General features: G+C 36.5%; 1 protein-coding gene across 1 annotated transcript in view; it reads left to right on the forward strand.

The window, feature by feature from the left end:
* MCTP1 (multiple C2 and transmembrane domain containing 1) overlaps positions 1-25,597 on the forward strand; it is an 894,856-nt gene that overhangs the window by 783,388 nt on the left and 85,871 nt on the right. The window contains exon 18 of the mRNA XM_042781174.1: positions 7,196-7,315. Coding sequence (XP_042637108.1) covers positions 7,196-7,315 — 120 coding nt within the window. The remainder of the gene's footprint in view (positions 1-7,195; positions 7,316-25,597) is intronic.

Genomic DNA, 25,597 nt, shown 5'->3' on the forward strand with positions numbered 1-25,597 from the left:
ATAGTGCCTAAGGCACTTGACTGCTAACCAGGAGGCTGGCGGTTCAAACCCACCAGCCACTCCTCGGAAGGAAGGTTGGGCAATCCTACTTCCATAGTGACAACTGCCTCGAAAACCCAAGGAGGGGTCGCTAGGAGTCAGGGCCGACTCGATGGCAAATAACAACAACAACACCATATAATGTAATATAAGATTTCTGGTAGAATAAATTATATTATGTACCTCTCAATAAATTATAAAACTCCCTCCCCAAAAAATTTCTGATATGTGTGATTTAAATGTAGGTTGTTTTTACTCACTGCCATCAAGTCAATTAGACTCATAGGGACCCCTCCTTGGGTTTCCAAGGAGGTATCTCTACCGAAGTAAATTGCCCAGTCTTCCTTCCGAGGAGTGGCTGGTGGGTTTGAACCACCAACCTTCTGGTTAGCAGTCAAATGCCTTAGGCACTACACCACCAGAACTCCCAGATTGCTTTTAAGACTTGATCAAAATAGAATATTATGTAATTCATTTTACAATATTAATGATAATATCATAAGCAAGATAACATTGATTTAGATAAAAGATATATGGACTTAAAAGTGAAAAAAATTATGGACAAGAATTGACATCCATAAAATTGTTAGTTCATATACTCTTTTCAAGTGATAAAAGTGAGAAATCTCATAAGTTGCCTAAGATTATAGAGCTAGGGAGTAGAACTCTTGGATTCAAACATGAGTCTCTTAAAATACCCATGTCCCTTGCTCTGCAACATCCTGAAGCTACTTGAGGAATGACATGATAATGGTTGACAGTCTAAATCCAGTTGATAAAGAGCTTGTAACTTCTAGGATAATGGGTAAAATCTCAATATGCTTTTTGTAATGAAGGAGAGTTTGTGTGTATACTTATTGCCACTTGAGTCATGTCCCGTGAAGATTTTCAGCTATCATCTAGTTATTTAAAAAAGAAAACCACAAAATCCTTGGAATAGTTTTAGTCTTTAAATAGTAAGGATAACCAAGGTAGAGCTAAATGTTTTGTTTGAAATGGAGGTATGGAATTATAAATAAAAATCTAGACAGCCTGTTTTCTTGTTAAAAGTGTGTGTGTGTGTGTGTGTGTGAGAGAGAGAGAGAGAGAGAGAGAGAGAGAGAGAGAGAGAGACATGTGTCACAGAGAGAAGAAAAATAAGAGAAAGATGCCATTGTGTTGGAATTGAAGGAAATTAAACATTCTGTACAGATTTGCTACAGTCCTTATCCACTAATGTAACATTGAGAAATTCCAGAATCGTTGGGTCCTTCTTTTTCCATGTTCCACACAGACAAAAAAGAGGTTCTAGAAGTATAGATCAGGACAAATGCTAGGCATGTCCTGTTTTATACTTTTGTCAGTGTGTCATTTTTTTGCCGTTTGATTCTGTGATTTATTTTTCCATCCCATTTTAGCTCATTCACTAATTTCTGTTATCCCCAAACCTGACCAAAAGATGTAATCAGTACCAAGGACAGGTCTTGAATTATTTTGGCATCTCTGGGGTTTATTCAAGCTGCCTTCTGCTTTCCTTTGCTACCCTAGTGGGACATTGAAGACCCAGCCTTGCATATTATCTTGGTTTTTTATATGAATGTGGAGAAGATAAATCTTACTGCAAGTTGGAGAAGGGGGAAGGAAAAATGAGCTAAAATCCTTTTTTCCTATGACAGCTCTCTTCTGTTAGAGAATCCTCACCAGCTAACAACAATTTAAATCATTACTAATAGTATACTGAATAATTGTTTTTATCTCAGCGATCCTTAGCAATGTGAATCCAGAGACTATGATGTTGTTAGGTGCTGTTGACTTGGTTCCAATTCATAGTGTGATAGTTAAGGTTGTCTGTCAACTTGGCTGGGCCTGGTTGAGTGGCTGGGCAGCTGGTGGTAGTTATTCCCCATGATGAGAATGGCAAGCAACTTCATGGTGGGATCTACCACAAGCAGCTGAGTAGCTGCTTTAGGGATGTGGTCTGCTTCCCGTATATAAGAAGCAGCTTTGGGAATGGTCTCTAGCTTACGGAATGCTTGAACCCTGCATGTAGTCGTGTCGTTGTTCAACAGCCTACCATGCTCTGCCGATCTTTCAATGGACTTGAATTAATAGCCTGCCATGTGGTTTGGTAATATCGAGACTGTACCTTGTTACTCATCGACCTTGGGTTTGTCAGCCTCAGCAGTCAGCAGCTGAATGAAGAAAAGCCTCCAGCTTCAGTGGGCCAGCAGCAGGAGGCAGAGCTGAAGCCCAAGGTTGAGGGGCTTTCATCCAGACCCTAGAACCTGGCACTCTGAACTCAGAGTTAAAGCCTCCAAATTGTAAACATAATCTCCTGTTTGGTAAAGCCATCCCATTTGTGGTATATTCCTATCAGAGCAGCATTAGATAACCAAAACACATAGCAACGCTATGAACAATGGAACCTAACAATGCCTGGTCCTGTGCCATCCTCACAATCATTGCTATGCTTGAGCCCATTGTTACAGCCACTGTATTGATCTAGCTTGTTTAGGGGCTTCCTCTTTCACACTGACCCTCTACTTTGCTAAGCATGATGCCCTGCTTCAAGAACTGGTCAATCCTGATAACATGTTCAAAGAATGTGAGACCATCCTCACTTCTAAGTGGCCATCCTCACATCTAAGGAGCATTCTGACTGTACTTCTTCCAAGACAGATTTGTTCATTCGTATAGCAGTACATGGTATATGAAATATTCTTTGCCAACATCATAATTCAAAGGCATCAGTTCTTCAGTCATTGTCCAGCTTTCACATGAAGAAGAGATCACTGAAAATACATGGCTTGAGTCAGGCATGCCTCAGTCATCAAAGTGACATCTTTGCTTTTTTAGCACTGTAAAGAGGTCTTTTGCAGCACATTTGCCCAATGCAATCCATTGTTTGATTTCTTTACTGCTGCTTCCAAGGCCATTGATTGTGGATCCAAATAAAATGAAATCCTTAGCAACTTCAGTCTTTTCTCTGTTTATCACGATGTTCCTTATTAGTCCAGGTGTGAGGACTTTTGTTTTTATGTTGAGGTTTCACCCATACTGAAGGCTGTGTGCAGGTTCTGCATAAGCACAATTAAGTGTTCTGGAATTCCCATTCTTCACAATGTTATCTATAATATGTCATGATCCAATCATATGTGCCTTTGAATAGCCAATAAAACACAGATAAACATCTGGTATTCTCTGCTTTCAGCTAAGATCCATCTGGCATCTGCAGTGATATTCCTCATTCCATGCCCTCTTCTGAATCCTGGTTGAATTTCTGGAAATTCCCTATCTATGTACTTTTTAATTATCTTCAGCAAAATTTTCTTACATGTGTGCCTTGTTTCTCTAGTGCTACTACAACAGAAATACCACAAGTGGATGGCTTTAACACACTGGAATTCATTCTCTGAACAGTTTAGGAGGGTGGAAGTCCAAATTCAGAGTGCCAGCTCTAAGGGCATTGAAGGTCCTTCGACCTTGGGCTTCAGCTCTGCTTTTTATTCCAGGCTCACTGGAGGTGTAGGAGTCTTCTAACTCAGGCAGCTGCGGGCTGCTGAGGCTAATGAACCCAAGATTGACAGATAAAATGGCACAATCCTAAGATTGGCAAGCCACATGGCAAACCACTGGTTCAAGTTTAGGAACAATATTAAGATCAACAGATAGAACATATCCAAATGTGCCAAAAAGCTAGAGACCTTTCTCAAAGCTTCTCCTTATATGATGGAATCAGGCCATACCCTGAAGGCAACTACTTAGCTGCTCACCACAGATACATCATGGAGGTGATTAAAATCTCATCATGGGGAATAACTAAATCCACCTGTCCAGCCACTCAAAACCACAGCCCAGTCAAGTTGGCCCATAACTTTTACTACCACAGTGTGATGTTAATGATATTGTTCAATAATATCTGCATTCTGTTAGACCACCTTTCTTTGGAATGGGCACAAATATGGATCTCTTCCAGTTGATTGGTCAACTACCTGACTTCTAAATGTCTTGACATAGGTAAGTAAGCGCTTCCAGTATTGCATCTGTTTGCAAAAATATGTTAATTGGTATTCTGTCTATCCTGGAGCCTTGTTTTTTCAATGTCTTAAGTATAGTTTGGACTTCTTCCTCTAATATCATCCATTCTTAATGATATGCTACCTTCTGAAATGGTGGAACACTGATACCAGTTCTTTTCAGTAGTGATTTTGTATGTTCCTTCCCCCTTCTTTTGATGCTTCCTGTATTGTTCAACATTTTGCCCATAGATTCTTTCAATATTGCAACTCTTCAGTTCTTTCAGCTTGAAAAATGCTGAGCATGTTCTTCTTTTTTGGTTTTCTAAATCTAGGTCTTTGCACATCTCATTATACTACTTTACTTTTTTTTAAGCTACCCTTTAAAATCTTCTGTTTAGCTCTCTTACATCATCATTTCTTCCATTCACTTTAGCTACTCTCCATTTAAGAGAAAGTTTCAGAGTCTCTTCTAACATCCATTTTGGTCCTTCCTTTATTTCTTGTCTTTTTAATGATGTTTTGCTTTCTTCTTGGATGGTGTACTTAATGTCATCTGTAATTCATCTGGTCTTCGGACATTAGTGTTTAATGTGTCAAATCTATTCTTGAGATGGTCTCAAAATTCAGGTGGAATATACTCAAGGTCATACTTTGGCTCTGGTGAACTTGCTTTAATTTTTTTTCCTCATCAACTTGAGCTTGCATATGATCAATTGTTGGTCTCTTTCTCAGTCGGCCCCTGGCCTTCCTCTGGCTGATGATATTGACTTTCTTCATTGTCTCTTTTCACAGATGTAGTCATTTGATTCTCGTGTATTCCATATAGTGAGCTCTACATGTGTAGTTACCATTTATCTTGTTGAAAAAAGGTATTTGCAATGAATAAGTCATTGGTCTTGCAGAATTCTATCATGTGATGTCCAGCTTCATTTCTATCACCAAGACCACATTTTCCAACTGCTACTTCTTTGTTTCCAAATTTTGCGTTCCATTCACCAATAATTATCAGTACTTCTTGATTGAATGTTTGATCAATTCCAGACTGCTGAAATTGGTAAAAAAAAAATCTTCCATTTCTTCATCTTTGGTATTAGTAGTTGGTGGGTAAATTTGAATAATGATCATATTAACTTTTCTTCTTTGTAGAATGAGGATATTATCCTGTCACTGACAGCATTGTGCTTCAGGATAGATCTTGAAATGTTTTTTTGACAATGAATGCAACACCTTTTCCATTTGTCATTTCTGGTGTAGTAGACCATACGATTGTCCAATTTAAAATGGCCACTATGCCTGTTGTTGTTGTTGTTGTTGTTATGTGCCATCGAGTCAGACCTGACTCATAGCAACCCCTCCTTGGGTTTCCAAGGCAGTATCACCACAGAAGTAGATTGCCCAACCTTCCTTCCAAGGAATTTGAACCACCAGCATTCTGGTTAGCAGTCAAGTGCCTTAGGCACTATGTTACCAGAGCTCCTCCCACCAATATGCCTAGGATATCAATATTTATACATTCCATTTCATTTTTGATGACTTTTAATTTTCCTGGGAGCTCTGGTGGCATAGTGCCTAAGGCACTTGACTGCTAACCAGAAGCCTGGTGGTTCAAACCCACCAGCCACTCCTAGGAAGGAAGGTTGGGCCATCTACTTCCATAGTGATACTGCCTTGGAAACCCAAGCAGGGGTCACTGTAAGTCAGATCTGACTCGACAGCAGTGAATTTTGTTTTAATTTTCCTAGAGCCATACTTCATACATTCCATATTGCAGTTATTTATGGATGTTTCTAACTTTTTTTTTTTCTCATTTTGAGTCATGTCACATCAGTAAATGAAGGTCCTGAAAGGTTTACTCCATCCACATCATTAAGGTAGACTCTATTTTGAAGAGACATCTCTTCCCCAGTCATATTTTGAGTGCCTTCCAACCTGAGTGGCTCATCTTCCAGCACTATGTCAGACAATGTTCTACTGCCATTCATAAGGTTTTCACTGGTCAGTTCTTTTTAGAAGCTGATCACCAGGTCTCTCTTCCTAGTCTGTCTTAGTTTGGACATTCCACTGAAACCTGTCCTGGATTGAAATTTGAAATACCAGTGGCATAGCTTCACCATCACAGCAACCTGCAGGCCATCACAGTACAATAAACTGATGGACAACTGGTGGAAAAAACTAAAGAAAATTATGTAAATTGTCAAAGGCTATACAACTAATTAACAATAAATCAGGATTGGAATCTGGCTCTTAACTGTGACTTGAAGTAGCATTATTTCAATTTGACAGCAGGAGGCACAGACCCAGAAGATTTAAATGATTTGTCCAGGATCACAAGTGTCTGATGGGGATTGGGAAGGGAGTCATATTTTATATCCAATGTCGTGTTAGTTTACAAGATGGATGATTTTTACAGTGGTTCCATCTGCCAACCTTGGTGAGTTCTTAATCTAACATTGGCCTTACACTAAAAAAAGTTTATGTATCTAGAAAAGTAGATCATTTTTATAAAAAATTGAAATAGACACTTAAAACTTTCCTTTGACATAGTTACTCTTTATTTTGTTTTTATAACTGATTGATTTCTATGACAATGCTGAATGTTAATCCAACTTCTCTTTTTCCATTTGTTGATAGCAATGCTTTTATTCATAATGTGAAATCGTTTGGGTTCTGTGGTGTAGATTTGCTATTTTTATTTGCCTATATTGTGTATTATATCATGTTATGCAAGTGAGATTTTTTTTTTGTTAAATTCCCTAATATTAAGTTGTGATTCATTTTTTATCATTAAGGCAGTTAGATGGCTATTTCTGACAGTGTAATGAAGCTCATTTTGCTTTTTTAAAAAAACCTTATTTTCTCCAGCCTAACAATAATTTCACTGGAGGAGAAAAATTAGAATTGCCACTTTAATAATGTAATGTAACCAGTATTTCCTTCACAAAAATTAAACAAAGTATAAATCTTCCAGTGATTTGCCAGGGGTCAATTGTACTTTCAGAAAAATGCCTAACACTTTCTCAAAGCTTTGTTTTCGAAATAAATCCTCCTATTCTGAAGTGTTTACTTTTGTGGTTTTTGAAGTGGAGTATGAAAAAGAGAACCCATTTAATGAAATTCATAGTTGACTCGTCTCTTCTTCTTTCTTCTCTCTCCTCTAGCTCTTCCTCTTTGTTGTCTGGAACTTTGAGCTCTACATGATACCACTGGTTTTGTTGTTACTATTGACATGGAACTATTTCTTGATAATATCAGGGAAAGATAACAGACAACGTGATACAGTAAGTCTCTACTTTCTGACTGGGATGGGTTTTGCTCTTATTCCTCATCCTGTGACAAGATCAACATTCAATTTGGTTTTACAAACTAGAAATTCTGTCTACAAATATTCAAGTTTACAGGGAAATTGTATCTATTCAAAACTAACACATTGGTCCTAACACAATAGAAACTATGTGCCTATTTCTAACCTTACACATCTTGTTTAAAACTAAAGTAGGAAGCACACAAGAGAATATACTCTGATATTTAATCAAAAATGGGTGTTTTTTTATTATTATTGTTATTATTTGTTTTTATGCCTTAAGGAACTTTGAATTAAGGGATAATGTCACAAAATAATCAATGATCAGACTAATGTATTTTGTTTTTACTTAAGAGAGTTATTTACTTATTTATTAAGACATGTATTTATGACATTTCTCTGTGTTCTCTCATTGGCCCATTGATGGTTACTGGCCTAGAAAATACATAAAGCACCTTAATTCAATAAGCATTCACAGCAAATATCCTTCTCTATGTCATGGTTGTATTATGATATGGCTCAAGGATGAAGAACTTTAATTTACTGGGGAAAGTTATCCTAAACCTACCTCCCCTCTTTCACATTTTTGAAAGTGCTTTCAACGTGTGTGAGACAACCTTCCCTCTCTGTATAAGTTTTAGACTGAGAAGAGCAGACACTAGCCACACTATAATCACATTTGTTGTTCTCCTGACAACCTTTATTCCTATTGGACTGCCTCAGTCACTACACCCTAGCAAACACAACTTTTTCTAGACCTTTCTCATACACAGTATAAAGAAATTGGGGAGGTAGGGAACATCTCCAAATGAAACACTTGCAAATTTGACACTCTGACAGCTGTTGAGAATAATTTAAAGATTTGTCAAACATAAGACTTTGTAGTTATATGTCCCCAATGAATTTCTTAGATTTTATTATTATTATTCACAATTACCAGTCTCCATTTGTTTAATAATCAGAACTTTTTGCCAACTACATAGGCCTATCAGTGATGCAGGAAACAGTTATTTTATCATCAATTTTAAACTATTATATATTTTACTGTGAAAATTAACATCATTAGGGTTGCACAGATGTACCTATGACACACACACACAAAAAAACTTTTTAAATGGTAATGCAACAAAATATGCTTCTTCAAACTAATTTTATCATCAGAATAAAAGAAAAGATCTGATTCAACCACCAAGTACATGACAAAGTTGCCAATAACCTACCAAGTTTATTTCTCTATAATATTTAAATGTATTTCTGCTTCCCTCCATAGGTTATAAATATGAGTGGAGGGACTCTTTGTTCATCTTTGCATTTCCCACATTGCAAATCATGTGCTTTACAAATTAGAGGTGTTCAAAACATTTTTTTCTGTAAAATATATCAAACCAAACATGAGATTGCTAATAGAGGTTTTAATGGTTAGGCAGCATCAATAAACAAAACGTTATTATTATTGACAAGAATTTTATGGATATATATTCAAATTGCACGCTGAGAGACAAGCCCCAAATGCTATAAGCATTGGTGTCATGGGGACTAATAGGTACTTTTGCCAATTAATCCAGTACATTTTCTTTAAGAAAATGGGACTCTCTTAGACAATTGCTTTCTTGTCCCATTTTTTTTTTCAGGGAGATTATCAAGAGAGAAGAATATCTACTTTTCCTTCAGTTGCCTTGAGACAAATTTGCAAATAATATTATTTGCAAATAAGAAAAAATGGTAATTTAGTTTCAGCTTTCTAGTCCTATGAGGAGGCTTATCTTCAATATTTAGTCATTGGTATGACTATTCTTAGTGATAAATTCTGTAACTATAGACTTTGCTTGCTATCATCTCCAGCATGTACCTGCCTTGGTTGGAAGAATCCACATTTAGAAAGGAAATAATAATATATAACAGATCCCTTGTAGTTAAAATTCTTTGAGACTTTTTATATTAAGAAGTTACATATTATGTAAATTTTGCTATTGCCTCCCCTCTTTTTTTCAAAATATAAATCGAAAATAGTATTTACCAAATCTTTTCCTTTTCGACACATCTGCTCTGACAGATTCCTCCTTTTAGCCATGGACAACATTTTATTTCCCAGCACAGCCCACTGTGAAACATTCTACAGTCTAACTCTCATGGAATGCCAACTACACTCCATAACTCCCAGTAATTGCCTTTTATTTGCCCAAAACACACATATCCATTTCTGTTCTTTCCAGGCACCAGAGCAGCAATCACGACGTTTCATTCAGCTTCTTATTCACTGGCTCAGTTGAGACCTTACGTAACTCTTAAATCCAATTTGTCTAATTATGTGTTTTCTGGCATATCCAGCTGTGCATTTGAACTGGTTGCTCCTTTTGAAAAGAAACCTGGATTATACTTTTCAGGTTAGAGTTTTCCTATCTATAGAATATAAGGGAATGTGTTTGTAGAGATTGCCATGCTATGACTAAGTGACTCTACCTGCACATCTCGGGAAGAATGAATGGTATTTTGATCAAGTCCTTACTGGTATCCCCAAATCATTGCACAATCTTTTAATATGTGTGAACAGTTTAGGAAATCTCTGGGGTACATTAATCACACTATTGGCTGACTCCAAACCAAAAACTTTCTATTTTGGAAGAAGAGAATTTTCTGCCAAAAAAAAAAAAAAAAAAGGCATCTGTACCTTCAGCTGAGAAATTTAAATTTGTATTAAAACTATTTTTTAAAAAAAGGGAAATTAAAATGACCCTCAGATTTCTTTAGCAAAGAAAAAGAAGAGAAGAATATTTTCATGATAGAAACAGTTGGAAGACAAAATAAATAAACATTCTAAAAGAGAAAAAAAAATGCATACATGCACAAAAATTCTGTCTCTAGCATATTGAAACTTTCTACCTTGTCCTTACTGTTGTGCCTGATCTAGTTTAATGAGAAAAATGAGATGGAATCCTTGCTGAATACGTTTTGCTGTATTTAATGAGCTGAGCCCATTAAGGAGTAAAACAGCCAATTCGTGAGACTAAAGCTATAGATGCAGAGGGTGCACACAAGAAAGACAGTGGCCAGAAACAGGGCTTCACCTCTGCTGTTCCCAAGTCTGACTTGTTAAAAAATAATCAAACTGAGGTCTGAATCTACCCACATTCTACCTATACCATAACATTCAATTTTCTAGAATGAGAATCATTAGGTTTTTTCAGAGAAAACAGTTTAATACGTGCTTCATTCAGAAATAGCCCAAGCATGAAGGGGATATAAAGATGGGAATGTCATACTTCTGTTGTCTTGAGCTGTCACTCCAAAACCTGGAGAAAACTCTCCTCTGGACTGTCTGTAAGGCTTGTGCCAACTATCCAAATTATAGTTACTGTGGACAGAAATTTTATGAGTTGGAGAGTTGATGACAGAAGGTGGTCTTTATTTTGGATTTGAAAACTACTAAACCCTCATTACACCTTGGGCTCTGTGTTAAACCTTTATAGTCCTCATTGCACTTAGATCCCTCCCAGAAGAGAAGCTGGTTGTGTCATCCAGCCAATGGGCTAGGTCCTCCTAAGTCAAGTGACCTCCCCTGGTCTATTCATCGATGGCCAGCATGCTCATGTGGAGCACACATGGGTGGAAGAATCCTATTCTGTCATAGAGGAATCAAGTCTCAGAGAATAAAGGAAATGGAGTACCCAGGCAAACCAGGGAGCTATTGTATACATTATGAGACAAACCAAACCCAAGCCCACTGCTATCGAACTGATTCTGACTCATAGCAACCCTATCCGACAGAGTAGAATTGTTCCAAAGGGTTTCCAAGGCTGTAAATCTTTATGGAAGCAGATTGCCTCATCATTCTCCCATAGAGCAGCTGGTAGGTCCAAACCACTGACCTTTTGGTTAGCAGCCAAATGCTTTAGCCACTCTCCTGTCAGATCACCTTACCTTATGAGATAAACCGAAAACCAAACTCTCTGCCATTGAGTCAGATCCAACTCATAGTGACCCCTGCTTAGGTTTCTGAGGTGGTATCACTACAGAAGTAGCTTGCCCAATCTTCCTTCCAAGGAGTGGCTGGTGGGGTTGAACCACTACCCTTCTGGTTAGCAGTCAAATGCCGTAGGCACTATGCCACCAGAGCTCCTACCTTATGAAATAAGTATAATTATTTCTACTTTACATATGGGGAAACAGGGCCCGAGAGGTTAAGGAGCTTACCCAAAGGCACACAGCTAGGAAGTGGCAGAGCATGTATTATTACACAGGTCAATCTGTCTAAAGTTTGTACTCTATTTTAGTACATCACAGTTCTCCCTGGACGCTAGAGACATAGCTCCTTACCTTTAGAGCAAATTTCTTCACTCAGTTATAGAAGAATCAGTAGTACTAACTCTACCATCAAGCAGACAGATTGATGGACAATACACATCTTCCCGACATTGTCCTTACCTCTCATGCAGGGAAATGGAGTGAATATGTATTAAGCAGCTTCTAGATGTCAGATAGCCTGCTAAGCCTTAGAGATATCATCTCTTTTTATTCTCTATAATAATTCTATCAAGTAAATCATCCTAAATGGTTTATCCTCAAGTTCAAAATCAAAGAAGATAAATCATAAACCAAGGTCTTTTACAGAGTAAATGGGATGTGAACCTAGTTCTGCTACCTTCTGATATCTAGGCTATTTCCACAGTACTTGTTTCCCCATGAACATGTCTGGGCATGCCTCTTCCAAAGGACCACTTTCTAGGTGTCCAAGTCCCTACATGGCATCCCAGATGTCCCCAGGTTCCTTCCTATGAGCTACCCAGTGTTCTATTCCAAATATCCCCATAAATTTCAAAAGCATTGGTGACCTGGAAGGCTCCTTCCATTCACCAAGGTCAGCAGAACTGGAGTAAATCAAAGCTGAGACTCCTTCCTATCAGTGAAGAAAGCTTTGAATTTCCTTGACATATGAAAATTCTAAAAGAACATTTTAAATTACACTTTAAAAGAACATTCATTTTTACTGTCATGATATTCCTCCCACATAACAATCTCAGTTGCCTAATCAATGGAGGCATTAAAAGACTGAAGAATGGTATAGATCAATGAAATTATTCTGACTCATGATCTGACTATAACACAAATTGAGCCAAAGTCTGCCTTGCTAAAATACTTTAGTAAATATGGAAATATTTTCCTGCTTCCCACAAATGGCAAAGCACTTGGTTCTTTTTTTTCCCTTTTAGAATAGTACTGAATAATGTTCTTTTCTTCTTGAATCTGTTTCAGTTAGTCCTACAGCACTTATCTCTAGAAGTAAAGCTTCCAGAAAATTTGTAACCTTCCCATCATAAATACTGTTAATTGGACAGTTTGGGGATGGTCATTGTAAGTCACCAAAGAAACATTTGCTTATTTGACCCGAGTTTCTGAAAATCAGACTCTTTCGTTATTTTTTTTTTTTTCAGTCAGTGCTCTCAGTTCCAAAGAAGTCCATGGTAGAATATTTGAATAAATGAGATACTGAATAAGTGAAGTATTCCTAACAGAAGCTAAGGGGGCTGGCCAAAGCTAAGCCAAGAGAGGAGAGGGCTCCATATACAAAGCACTTTAGCAGTACCATTAGACCCTCTCAACTTTGATAATAAGGCTTTTATCATTCACTGAAAGTAGCATGGACCACAACTCTCCTGCATTTGCATCTCAGTACCAAAAAAGACCACATATTTGCTCTTAAGAGAAGCAGCACTGAGTCATGCAGCCTGTAAATACATCTAAAAATGGATGATCACTCTTTTCTACTTCGTGCTTATTTCAACAGCAATGTTCTCAATTTTTTCAGAAGGTCACCAGCTTGCAAAAATCTGAGGACCATGAAAAGAATCAGACCTTTAGTTTTCCAATGTAATGCATGTTGTTGTTGTTGTTAGGGGCCGTCGAGTTGGCTCCAACTCATAGTGACCTCATGCACAACAGAACAAAACACTGTCTGGTCTTGTGCCAGCCTCACAATCCTTGCTATACCTGAGCTAATCATTGCAGTCACTGTATCAATCCATCTCCTTGAGGGCCTTCCCCTTTTTTGCTGACCCTCCACTTTACCAACCATGATATCCTTCTCCAGGGAATGGTCCCTTCTGACAACATGACCAAAGTAAGTGAGATGAAGTCTGGCCATTCTCACTTCCAAGGAGCATTCAGGCTGCACTTCTTTCAGGACAGATTTGTTCATTCTTTTGGCAGTCCATGGGACTTTGAGTATTCTTTACCAACACCACAACTCAAAAGCACCAACTCTTCTTTGGTCGGCCTTGTTCACTGACCTGAGGCACCAGAGCTCCCAAGTCAATCGGTAGCATAAAGAAATAAAAACAACACTATTATATGTCTTCGCAAGGAAGATGGGGCAATCTACTTCCGTCGTGACACTGCCTCAGAAACCCAAGGAGGGGTCGCTATGAGTCAGGTCCAACTTGATGACACATAACAACAACAACAACAACAACATCATATGTCAGCAGTAAAGTCCATCTCCTGTAACCTCTTTTAAGGCTTCCACAACTGCTTTGTGAAATAATCACTTGCTATCCAGATTGCTGGCCCAACACATTGATGAGTATCACTTCATCAAAGCTCTGGATATGAACCAGTAGGAGTTCCACATTTTTCTCCATTCTTTTCAAGTTCCCACCCTGCTTTCATGCCCTCCCTCTCAGTACATGAATACCCTCAGTACAACTATTTTACAGATTTTGCTCAAATTCCAGCCCCTGAGGCCCTGTGGATTATTCCCCAATTTAAGGTTGACATATTCAGCTAATAGAAATACAAATGCCTAGTTAAATTGGAATTTCAAATAAACAACATGGTATACATATACTAAAAAAAAAAAAAAAAAAAATTCATTGTTTATATGAAATCCCAAATAACTGGATTCTTATGGCAATATTAATCTAATTTCACCTTGTATCCTTAGCTCAAGATATGTAGGAAGATGACCTTTCTGAAACAAATTTCTGATTGTATCATTGTGCTACTTTGGCAGTTCCCCAACTTGAAGCATGGCATAGAAGATCCTTCATGAATTGTTGTTAGGTCCCATCAAGTCAGTTCCAACTCATGAACAACAGAACAAAATGCCACTTGGAACTGTACCATCCTCACAATTGTTGCCATATTGGAGCCCATTGCTGCAGCCTCTCTGTTTATCCATCTAGTTAAGGATCTTTCTCTTTCTCACTGACCCTCTGCATAACGTCCTTATCCAGAGACTGGTCCCTCCTGATAATATGTCCAAAGTAAGCAAGATGAAGTCTCATTATCTTTGCTTCCAAGGAGTATCTGGCTGTACTTCATCCAAGGCAGTACATGGTATATTCAATATTCTTTGCCAACACCATAATTCACGTGCATTAATTTTTCTTTGTTCATCCTTAATCATTGTCCAGCTTTTGCACGCATATAAAGCAATTGAAGATACCATAGCTTGGGTATTTTCAAGCATTTGGGCCTTCACAAATATGCCCCACCCAAACCATAGCTTCATTTTCCCTGTATTCCAGCAGGATTGAATTGTAGTTGTCCAAATATACTATCCTCTCTCTTTCCCCTCTATGCTGTTTAGTCTTTTGTTTCTATAACTATGTATGCAAATCGTGCCTAAGGCATTTGACTGCTAACCAGAAGGCTGGCAGTTCAAACCCACCAGCCACTCTTCAGAAGGAAGATTGGGCAATCTACTTCCATAGAAATACCACCTCGGGAACCCAAAGAGGGGTCGCTATGAGTCGAATTGACTCAAAGGCAGTGAATTTAGGGTTTTTTATGCAAATATATTATTTCTTGCTTATTATACACATATGTTTGGTTTTACAAAAACTGAATTGCATTGTATCTTGTGCTGGCCTACTTTTCCTATGTAGCATCATACCTAGATGTTTCCCTCATGTTACTGGATAACCTTCTGCCAAATCCACTGCCATCACGTTGATTTCAACTCATAGCAACACTTCAGGACAGAGTAGAACTGCCCCATAGAGATTCCAAGGCCATAAATCTTTACAGAAGCAGATTGCCTCATCTTTCTCCCACAGAGCAGGTGGGTTTGAACTGCCAACCTTTTTGTTAACAGTCAAATGCTTTAATCACTATACCCCCAGGGCTTCTCTAACCTTCTGCCATATGATTTTTAGTGGCTGCATAATTTTCACCATATGGATACTGTATTTTTCTTAATTAAGCACTCTCTTTTTTTTTAAATGTTTGCTTCAAATGTTCTTGCCATCTTAAATGCTTCTCTAAAGAAAATCCTAAACAAAACTTTGGGCATATCTCTGATAATATCTTTTAGCTAAGACCTAGGAGAATTGCCAAGGCAAAATGCATGCATTTTGAAGATTTTTAGTAGTTAATAAACCAAAAAAAACAAAACTCACTGCCATCAAGTTGATTCCGAGTCATAGTGACCTCCATTTATTTTCCAAAGTGGTAAATCTTTATGGAAGTAGATTGCCACATCTTCCTTCCATGGAGTGGCTGGTGGGTTTGAACTGCCAACCTTCTGGTTAGCAGTCAAATGCCTTAGGCACTGTGCCACCAGAGCTCCTTTTGGTAGTTAATATTACCCATTAAAGTTTTGACATTTTATACATAGCTGCCTGAGTAACCACTAATTATTATTTTTTCTAGAGAGAGCCATCCCTAACTGGCCATCTCACCCCCTACCCCTACACACACACACACACACACACACATATTCTCTCTCTCTCTCTCTCTTTCTAATAGGGTAAGTGACCCAGCCCTTCTGAGTTCCTATGTCCCTTTACTATATTGTAATAGTTCACTTGTGGGTCTTCCTCATCAGACTGTTACTTTTCTAATTGTGTCTCCCATTTTTATATCTAAGCAAAGCACAGAGCAAGATATCTCAAACACAGGAACATAATAGTTGCTCAAAAATATTTCATAAATGAATATTTAGTCCTAATTTCCTTCTAAATCAAAAATCAATGTCTAAATCTTATATAATAATTATTTCCATTCAACAAAAATTTATTGAACATTTACAGACACTGTACTATTTGTTGCTCAAAAAAATGATTATGACATGGTCCCTAACTTGCACAGTTTGTGGTCTGATAAGGAAAACAGACAACTAAATGGAATACATGAATATAGTAGTTGCAGTAATAGAGGTCTGTCCATGAGATGCAGAGTGTGCAGCAAAAAGACATTGGACTTATCCTGGGGAGAGAGGTGTGCATATGTGTTATACGTGTAAAGAAAAGGAGGAGAATGTTAATCTGTGGACACAGCTCTTATTTCACTCTTCAGTTTGTTCCTTTCACACGGTAACTCCATGTTTGCCTTTAAAACTTCTCGAGTGTGCTGGCTATCCTTTTACTCTATTCTCAAACTGCAGCTAAACTTAAAATTGGAAGATAAAAGTGTAGAATGGTGGAAGATAAGTCTTACCTGTACGTGATGTGTCAATTCATATAGAGAAACATGTAAAGGAAAACACTTCTATTTTTAAAAGATACCCCTCACTTCACTAGAAGGAAAACATCTTTCTTTAGTAGGAAGAATTCAAATTCTAAGTTAGTGGGAGTTGTCATAAAGGATACTAACAGTTAGCCTCATATTATAGCCCCACCCCCATCCCACTGTACCCTCTACTCTGTCATCTTCCTGAATTCTTCCCACCTGCTCAGCTTCTCTAGAGATGCATATAAAAGTGAATGAGGCAAAGAAATAGTCTTTATTTTTATAAAGGATTTCTAGCTTGACACCCAGCTTTCCCCCACCCCCCACCATCAAATGAACTGGCTAAGCAAACTTGAAAGAAATGTAAACGTCTCTCTTCCACAAATAGCTGATTTTCTCTTAATTGAGCCCCTTTTCACTCCTGGGTATGAAAAGTAACTCACTAATTTCCCCACAAAGCTGTTCCATGGATCCAAATAATTCACTGTCTAGATGGTTGTTCAGAGTGTCAAACTTAAGTGTAAACCAAGTAGTTTTTGTCATCTCTACTCCCTTTCTAAACAGTCTGTCCCACCACCCAATTTTGTCCTGTCTGCAATAGGAAAATGAGACTTAGGAGAGTAGAAAATGGATATTCACAATTTTTGTCTCATGGTAGAGGTGTTATCCTACCTATTTCTAGTGATTGCCTATTTGTTCTTTCTAAATGATTACATTAGCTGAATACTCTCCTCTTGGTGTGTAGCCAAACTTCTCAAGATATGATGGTAAGGGAGGTAGGATGTAGGGCCAACATAAGCACCTTCTAGCTGACTCATGACCCTGTGACTAGTTTACATTGCTAGTCTTGATCATCATGCCCTATGTGGTGGGTGGTGTTGGCAGTGAGTTTCATACGGTATTTGTGGAGATGTATTGTCCCTGGTTTAGAAAGGCGAAAAGAAATTACAAGACCTCAATTAAAAACTAAAAGTGGAAACCAAATAGTATGCCTTTATCTGCTTGTGGAAAATGTTTATAAATTAGAACTATTATTAGGAGGCCCCTGAGAGTTTTGTATTCATTATTTCTTTAGTATTGTATGAGATACAGTTGTCAAGAGTATTTAACTTAAAAACTTTCTACTATCCTGTCCATAGAACTGGAATAGTGTGTGTCAGTGGCCAAAATAAAATATGCATTCAAGGTCATTTCTATCATTTGTTACTGAATTTATTCCATCAAACAAGAAAAAGAAAATAACTGTTAAACCCCATCACTTATTTCAAAAATAACTGAATGTCTGGTAATATAGCTTAAATAAGAGAAAGCCATTTACCTAAACAAAATTCCCAAATGAATTATATGAACAACAAAAACATCTTTAAAGCAAGTGTTGCCACTACCCTCTTTCAGTTGGCAAAGGTTTAGATCTCAAACTTTGAAATTAGGAAGATCTGAGAGTAAATTTCAGACCTTCTACTTATTGCTTATGTGAATTTATTCGTTCTCCTAAGCCTCAGTTTCCTCACCAACAAAATGTCCCCATACCTACATGGTAGGGGCCTTACCAGGATTAAAGAGACAACACAATGTGTTCAGCATATAGTAAGTTCTCCAAAAATGGCAATTAAGCACCTTACCTTGTATAAAACAAGACAAACTAATGTGGATTTTTTTATTAAAAAAAAAAAAAAAAATCTACCTCAAGTTGATTCCAACTCTTAGCAACCCTTTGGGGCAGAGTAGAACTGCTCTATAGGGTTTCCAAGGTTGTAAATCTTAATGGAAGCAGACTGCCTCATCTTTGTCCAGTAGAGCAGTTGGTGGGTTCTAAGCACCAACATTTTGGTTAGCAGCACAATGCTTTAACTACAGTGCCACCAGAGTTCCTTCTAATGTGGGTAAGAGTGGTGGTTTTAACATTAATAAAAGCCGCTATGTTTCTTGAGGATTTTTCTGGTAAGTTTTATTAACAAGGATAGTTTTCCATGACCATTTGTCATTCTTCTTAGTTTTGAGTTTGTAGACAGAATAGCATCAACACAGTAAGATTTCATGTGTCCATAATTCTCCTGCTATGTATATGGAAGTTCACACACACACACACACACACACACAAAAAAAAAAACCTGTATTTTATCATTAAAAGACATACAAAGAATTTAGAACAAAAATAATCTTCTAAAAATTAAAGCTTTTTAGTAACTGAATTATATATGCCATGTTATAGGTAATATTCATAGATACTTAAAAGAAATATTTTTCTTGGTTATTGTAATATAAAGAAGCCCTAGTGGCACAGTGGTAAGTGCTGGGCTGCTAACCAAAAGTTCAGAGGTTTGAACCCACCAGCCGCTCTGTGGGAGAAAGATGTGGCAGTCTGCTTCCTTAAAGATTACAACCTTGGAAATGCTATGGGGAAGTTCTGCTCTGTCCTATAGGGTAACTATGAGTCAGAATCAACTGGAAGGCAGTGGGTTATTATAATACAAATTTCCACCATGTAGTGCATAAAGACAAAGCCCAATAGCAACATGAGCTGAGAAGAAGGCATTTCAATGAAACCATTCTTGAATCCAAAAGGCAAATACTCCTTCCTAACAGCCTTACTGTGGATGTCGAGTAAAAGAAGGGAAAGGTAAACCTACACCAGCATTCCAGGCCTGAAGACAGGGGCTCATTTTAATAAATCAGAATAGAACATGAAAATGTCAACTTAATCAAGCATTTAAATTTTATTAATCAAGCCTAATTTTTATGAGTGCAAATAATCACTGAAGCTGGACAAATTTGTTCTCAATTGCATCAGAAACATAATTTTAATATTTAATGGACTGATGAATTTAAATGGAGAATTATCTTTATGAAACATGCTCTTCATAATTTGCCATTAAATGAGAAATAAAAAAAATCAACATAAATCTTACATAAAGGGTATTTAACTAAATGTTGGTACTATAAATATTATAAATGCATTATGTACTAATTTAACAATCACACACTACATTACATAAGGCAGAAATGGTAAGTTGACCAGGTAAGCTTTACCTGGAATATACAGCATTGTGTTATATTGTAGGAAGCTCATGATAGAATGGTTGGAGAGGTTTTGTGTGAGGTTTTATGAACATTCTTTTCATTCAAGCTTTTATGCTACAATTCACTGTTCACCACATTCTCCTCAGTTCAAATGTAGGTCTAAACTCATTGGTGCTTTCTTTTGTAAGTAGTAATTCTATTTAAAAATATTTCAAATACTGTAATGATTAATTATAAAAAAAGAAATATAAGGAAAGAACTGAAATTTTGTGACCATATAATTTTTGACATTCAAAATAGGCTCCATTTTAAAAGTTAATTTTCTGACATCATGTTCTCCTGCCTCAAAATTTTCTAGGCACATTTAAAAAAAGAAAGAAAAAACAAATTAGTGTCAGAATATTTTTCTCTACAAATGTGCACCATTTCCTCCACCACTTCCACTGCCCAGCATATTGCCTAGAACAGGGAGCTGCTTGTGGATTTTTATAGCCTGAATCAAATCTAACAGAGCAGTGTAGTCCAAAAGTTTGTTAACATTCATCTCCAAGGCAAAATGTTTTTTTTCCAAATTCTATTATTTTTAAGTTCCCTAATGTTCAAAATGTGTGGTATTTATCAATAATATATGCGCTAAACTCTGCATTTGCCTGAAAAAGAACTTGCTTAATGCAGTTCTAATGCTCCCAAATAGTTGTATTGGCTTTAGAGCCAACCACATGCAGGAGAAGATTGGAAGACAGGGAACTCTCACAAAGGTCATAGCTAGCAGCTCCCTTTTCCTGTTTTGCAGAAAATATTTTAAATAGATAATATGGACCCTTCATTAGAACTTAAGAACTAAAAATCCTAAGGTTTTTAAAAGGTGAAGATATTTAAAATTGTGCCTTCTATGCTACAGATTTGTGATTCTGGAACGGGAATTTGTTTTCAAATATAGAGGTTTAAGTATTTAATTTTTCTTTTTCTTTGATCTCTGTTTATTATTAGCTTATAAAAATATTTTCCTGTGGAAAAATTAATCATTTAAAATAAATTTATGGTAAGGCTAATTATCTTTTCATTTTGCTTGCTGACTACATTAAACAACTTAAATATTTGTCCTGTTGTATACTTTTTTTTTTAACCTGACAAATAGTATAGTTTCAAGAAAGCAATGTTATTCTGAGAACACATTGTAGTTTAATAGTTGACCTATTTTCCCCTACTCCACTGAATTAATATGCAGTATCCTAAAGGCATCATGATTAGATATTCCCTGCAAACAAAAAATACAATACATCTTGAAGCCTTTAGATGGAGACATAGTTCAAATAAAAAGTAGAGTTCTGTTCACAGTGCTTTGTGTACGTATAAGAATGAGCCTTTAAGAACACTGAGAAGGGGATATGAAAAGAAATCCATTTAAGATGTGTACACTGATTATATAATTTGTATTAGGTATTGTTTAGTCTTTCTTAATGGAAGAGTTTTTCTGCATATTAAGCTGACACCTAAAAAAAAAGAAGGTTACATACTCTTGGCCAGTAAAGTAAATTTACTGTCCTTGCACCTTACAGCAAAGCATATTATATTGCAAATAAGAATCTTCTTGTTGATAATGCAGGATACAAGCTATATGTAATCAGTGGCATGCATCAAAAGTCATCTGATAGCCACATTAAAGCCACACTTCCTATTAAGAATCAGACTAAATTACAACATGGCACTTCCCAGAATGAGCCAAGGAAATGCATTCTGCAAGAAGAAATAATTGTATTTGAGTGTCTCTGTAAAAATCAGGAAGTCTTTTAGCAGTAAGTACTAATGCTTTTCTTTTTCATCTGCCTTCTTTTGTACTGCAATATATTCAGCCTCACTGGCAAGCCTATCACACTAATTATTATTACATCTAGTGGTTCAGTTATCTTGATGACTACCATAGCTGAAATACTCCAAGGTCAAATCCTTAATAGCATGAATCAAACTAAGCAGCCATCATAGATGCAGTTGCTTTTGGATGAAACAGAATATACCAGACTATTTATGAGCTTTATTGTTCTTACAAACATGGAGTGAATTCTCTGTACAGTTTCATCTGAAATAATCATTTTGCAAAACTTCTTTCTCAAAAAATCTTGTGAGAGGCAGGTATTCTGTTATGAAAATGAGTGCATCTGCATACCTATAATCATTTTATTGACCACAAAAATCCTCAACCAGACCTCAGTTACTTTCAAGTGATCCGAAATAATCTGAGTGATTATATTCATCTTCCCAATCCATAGATATTCAAAAATTTCATATTGCATTTACACGCAGTGTAACAAATCCACTGACACACAAACGCATGTTGCGGTTGGTTTGTGCATGCACACACCAAGTGATATAAATGAACTCCAGACTGTGTTGAAGAATGCATCTCTCCCTAAATTCCTCCATATCTCTAGGGTTGGAAATAGGCATTTAGTTTGTAATGTATCCAAATATAAACATCTGTACACATTTGTATGCTCCATGAATATGAAATTAAACATGAAACTCCTTTCTTTTGTGACTATTTTCTTTCTTTAATTTTTTACCATCACAGTTGCACATCTGGGCAGCAGCGCTTTCTTCTTTAATTTAAATGTGCTGCTTTTCTATAGATCGTGTTTGAGTAGCACTGTTTGAATGGTGCATCTATTCATTCTGAACACAGGAAATATTTAAATCAAAGATTATTTCAGGGGAGCAGATAAACATAGAAAAGAAACTGTTGGTTTATGTCAGCTTTGGCTTTCGGGGGTTTTAAACTTTGTAGTACTCAACACTCATGTTACATACAAGGTTAATATAACCAAGATTTTTTGGTTACTTTTTGTTTAAAGGAATAGAAATAAGTGAAAAACTTTATCACTGGGAAAATCAGAATATGAAGAGTTTGAAGAATTATTTGGGGGCCTTTTAACCCTTTTTGTCACTTTAGTTAAAAAAATAAATTAGTATTCAAAAATAATAAATTGTACTGTCACACAGTGCTTTTAATAATGAAGCTTATCTGACTCTACTTTTCCTCTTTCATTCACTGTCCTTCATTTTTCCCTGAATCCTACTGGTCCTCTGCCTGCCACATCTTTGTCTTGTGGAGTAAATCTAAACATATTGTTATATATTTATTCCTGCTACCCACATCATTATTAACATTTTCCATTAAATAACATTTTATTTCCTTGCAAATCATAAAACATTTACTTGTGTTGGATTACAATTAAAAGTCTTATAATATTAAAAAAGCTCTTACACAACTATAGAAGATATATAGATTTTATAGATACAATTTATTCCACTTTGAAAATAATTTTTTAAATGTACAACCACATATTATACTTTCTATGTTAATGAAAAATGATTCAAAAAACATTGAACATTAAAGAATAAATATGCTTTAAAAAAATAATGTTACTTGCTTAAGCTGTAATGTAGCTGGCATGCTACATTTGGGGGATGTCTACGTGTGTTTTTTAAAATGTCATCTTTATTAGTATTACATTCAAGGAATAGTACCAAGAATCAGTTTCTTTCAAGACCTTCCTCCAGTGTGTGGCATATAAGTCTGTGACGAGCGACATTACAGAAGGTCATGTCACTTTTAACTGCTTGCATTACATCTTTCTGATTTCCCTAGTGCCCTTCCTTTGTTTGATTAATACTACTTGCTTTCAAGCAAGGTATCAGAAAGCATAATTTGGAAAGAGAATTCTGGAGCCTATCTGAGATATTTTCCCTTAAAAAAGAAAAAAGAAAGAAAGAAAGAAAAGAACAAGAAAAAACTCAACTTGGTAAATGTATGTTTTCTAAGACATGCATTTTTCTTTATTTTTTCCACAAGGAAATCCTACATATGTGTTATTAAAGTTTTGCTGACAAGTGTTTGGTCAACTGGAGTTTGTATACTTGAAAACAAAACTATTCGGTGCTTATTTTAATTGAAGAAGAAAGAGCTGGAATTTGAGACTAGAATTCCTTTTTTTATTTGTTTTCCTTAGTTAAGTGTTAAACTCCAGCACTCTTTCTAAATAGCAGGTGTCATTTGAGTTCTCTGGGAAAAGTTGCAATTCCGTGTAGTCATTAAATGCACTTCGGTGATATATACAGTTTGTTATTTAAAGCTCAGTTTGCAGTTTCTATATTCATTGCATTTGGCTAGGGCTCATGTTCTAAAGCATAGCTGAGCTTCTGAGATACTCTTGCCCTCAAAGCCATTCATTTCACTGGACCACTAAAACCTGAAGATTAGTTGTGAAAGCATTGCCATTTTAATTTAGAATCTTTATCCATACTTCTACCTGTGCTCCTATATGTATTTCTTAGTATCAGTGAAAACATAAATCAAATTCTGTATGTCATTAAGAACTTTGAATATTTTGCCCAGGAAAAAAAGTTAATTTCCAAAAAATAATGTTAAGAATATTAAGTTGAATTTTTTTTATTTTTAAATAATATTTTTGAATACTTACTATGATAGAGAGACTGTGCTTAGCACTTTATATACATTATCTTATTGGATACTTAATCAATGCTGTGGGACAGGTGCTGTTACTATCTCCATTTTCCAAGGTACCTTAAACTTCATCTGAGCAAATTGTAATAATAGGATATGTTCCGAAGTAGCTCAAAGGCATCAGTAGGAAACCATCTGTATTGTAAATCCTTGCTTGTAGATGTTTATGATATAGCATTTAAAAGGCACTGGAGGAGGGGAAAAGCCCTCACTAGAGCGCTAAAACCCAACACAAAGGCTTCTCACTAACACAACACTTTTCTGCCAAATTTAAAAGCAAATGGTTGTATTGGGTGGTTCTAGCTGCACATTTGTGGAGCAATTGTGCATAGCCAATTACCCACTTGTGCAGGGTAGGAACAGTTTGGGTTTTTCAAAATGTGAAGTCTGATTCTGTAGGCCTTTGAGTTATCCTGGTACATGAGGCCCACAACAGATTTCTAAAACATGTAAAATTAAGTTATTGGTTTGTTTTGTTGTTCAATAATATTTTGAATTTTTGAAAATAGGAGAGATCTCAAATATAAATGTAAAGGTTAAATCTTTTTTCTTTAATTTTCAGGCAAATATTTAGAGCATTTCGTGTACTTACTTTTGTTAGTCTACATCTTAAGTTGTTGTAGTTGTTATGTGCCTTTGAGTTGGACCCGACTCATAGAGACACTTCCTTGGGTTTCCGAAGTGATATCACTATGGAAATAGATTGCCCAACCCTCCTTCTGAGGAGTGGCTGATGGGTTCGAACCACCAAACTTCTGATTAGCAATCAAGTGCCTTAGGTACTATGCTACCAGAGCTCTTGCATCTTAAGTTAGGTATATATTTTTTTCAAGTGAGATAGTATGGTTCTTTAAGGTAAATGGTAGCCCCTTTACCAAAAAGCATGTTCAAAGATGTGAAGAATAGTAATGCATCCCTCTATTCACTCAATCAACAAACATTTCTTGCATACCTACCTTGTGCCTTTCAGTCTACTGGGTACAGACACCATTCTGCCTTCATGGCATCTGCAGTATGGTGATAAGTACTGCTGAAGGGAGGCATATAATACATTCTATATAATGATTAGCTAACACATGGTTTGAATTGATCTACAGGAATACAAGTAGAATATTCACTTCATTTTCCAAGACCATTTGATATATGGCTCTGCATGGGTAATTTTAGCCAATATATATATATTTGTTGTTGTTGTTGTTGTGTGCCGTCGAGTCGGCCCCGACTCATAGAGACCCCTCCTTGGGTTTCCGAGGCAGTATCACTACGGAA

This window comes from Orycteropus afer, unplaced genomic scaffold (genome assembly GCF_000298275.1).
Source record: "Orycteropus afer afer isolate SDZICR_OR568_19922 unplaced genomic scaffold, OryAfe1.0 scaffold00093, whole genome shotgun sequence".
In the NCBI taxonomy this organism is placed as follows: Eukaryota; Metazoa; Chordata; class Mammalia; order Tubulidentata; family Orycteropodidae; genus Orycteropus; species Orycteropus afer.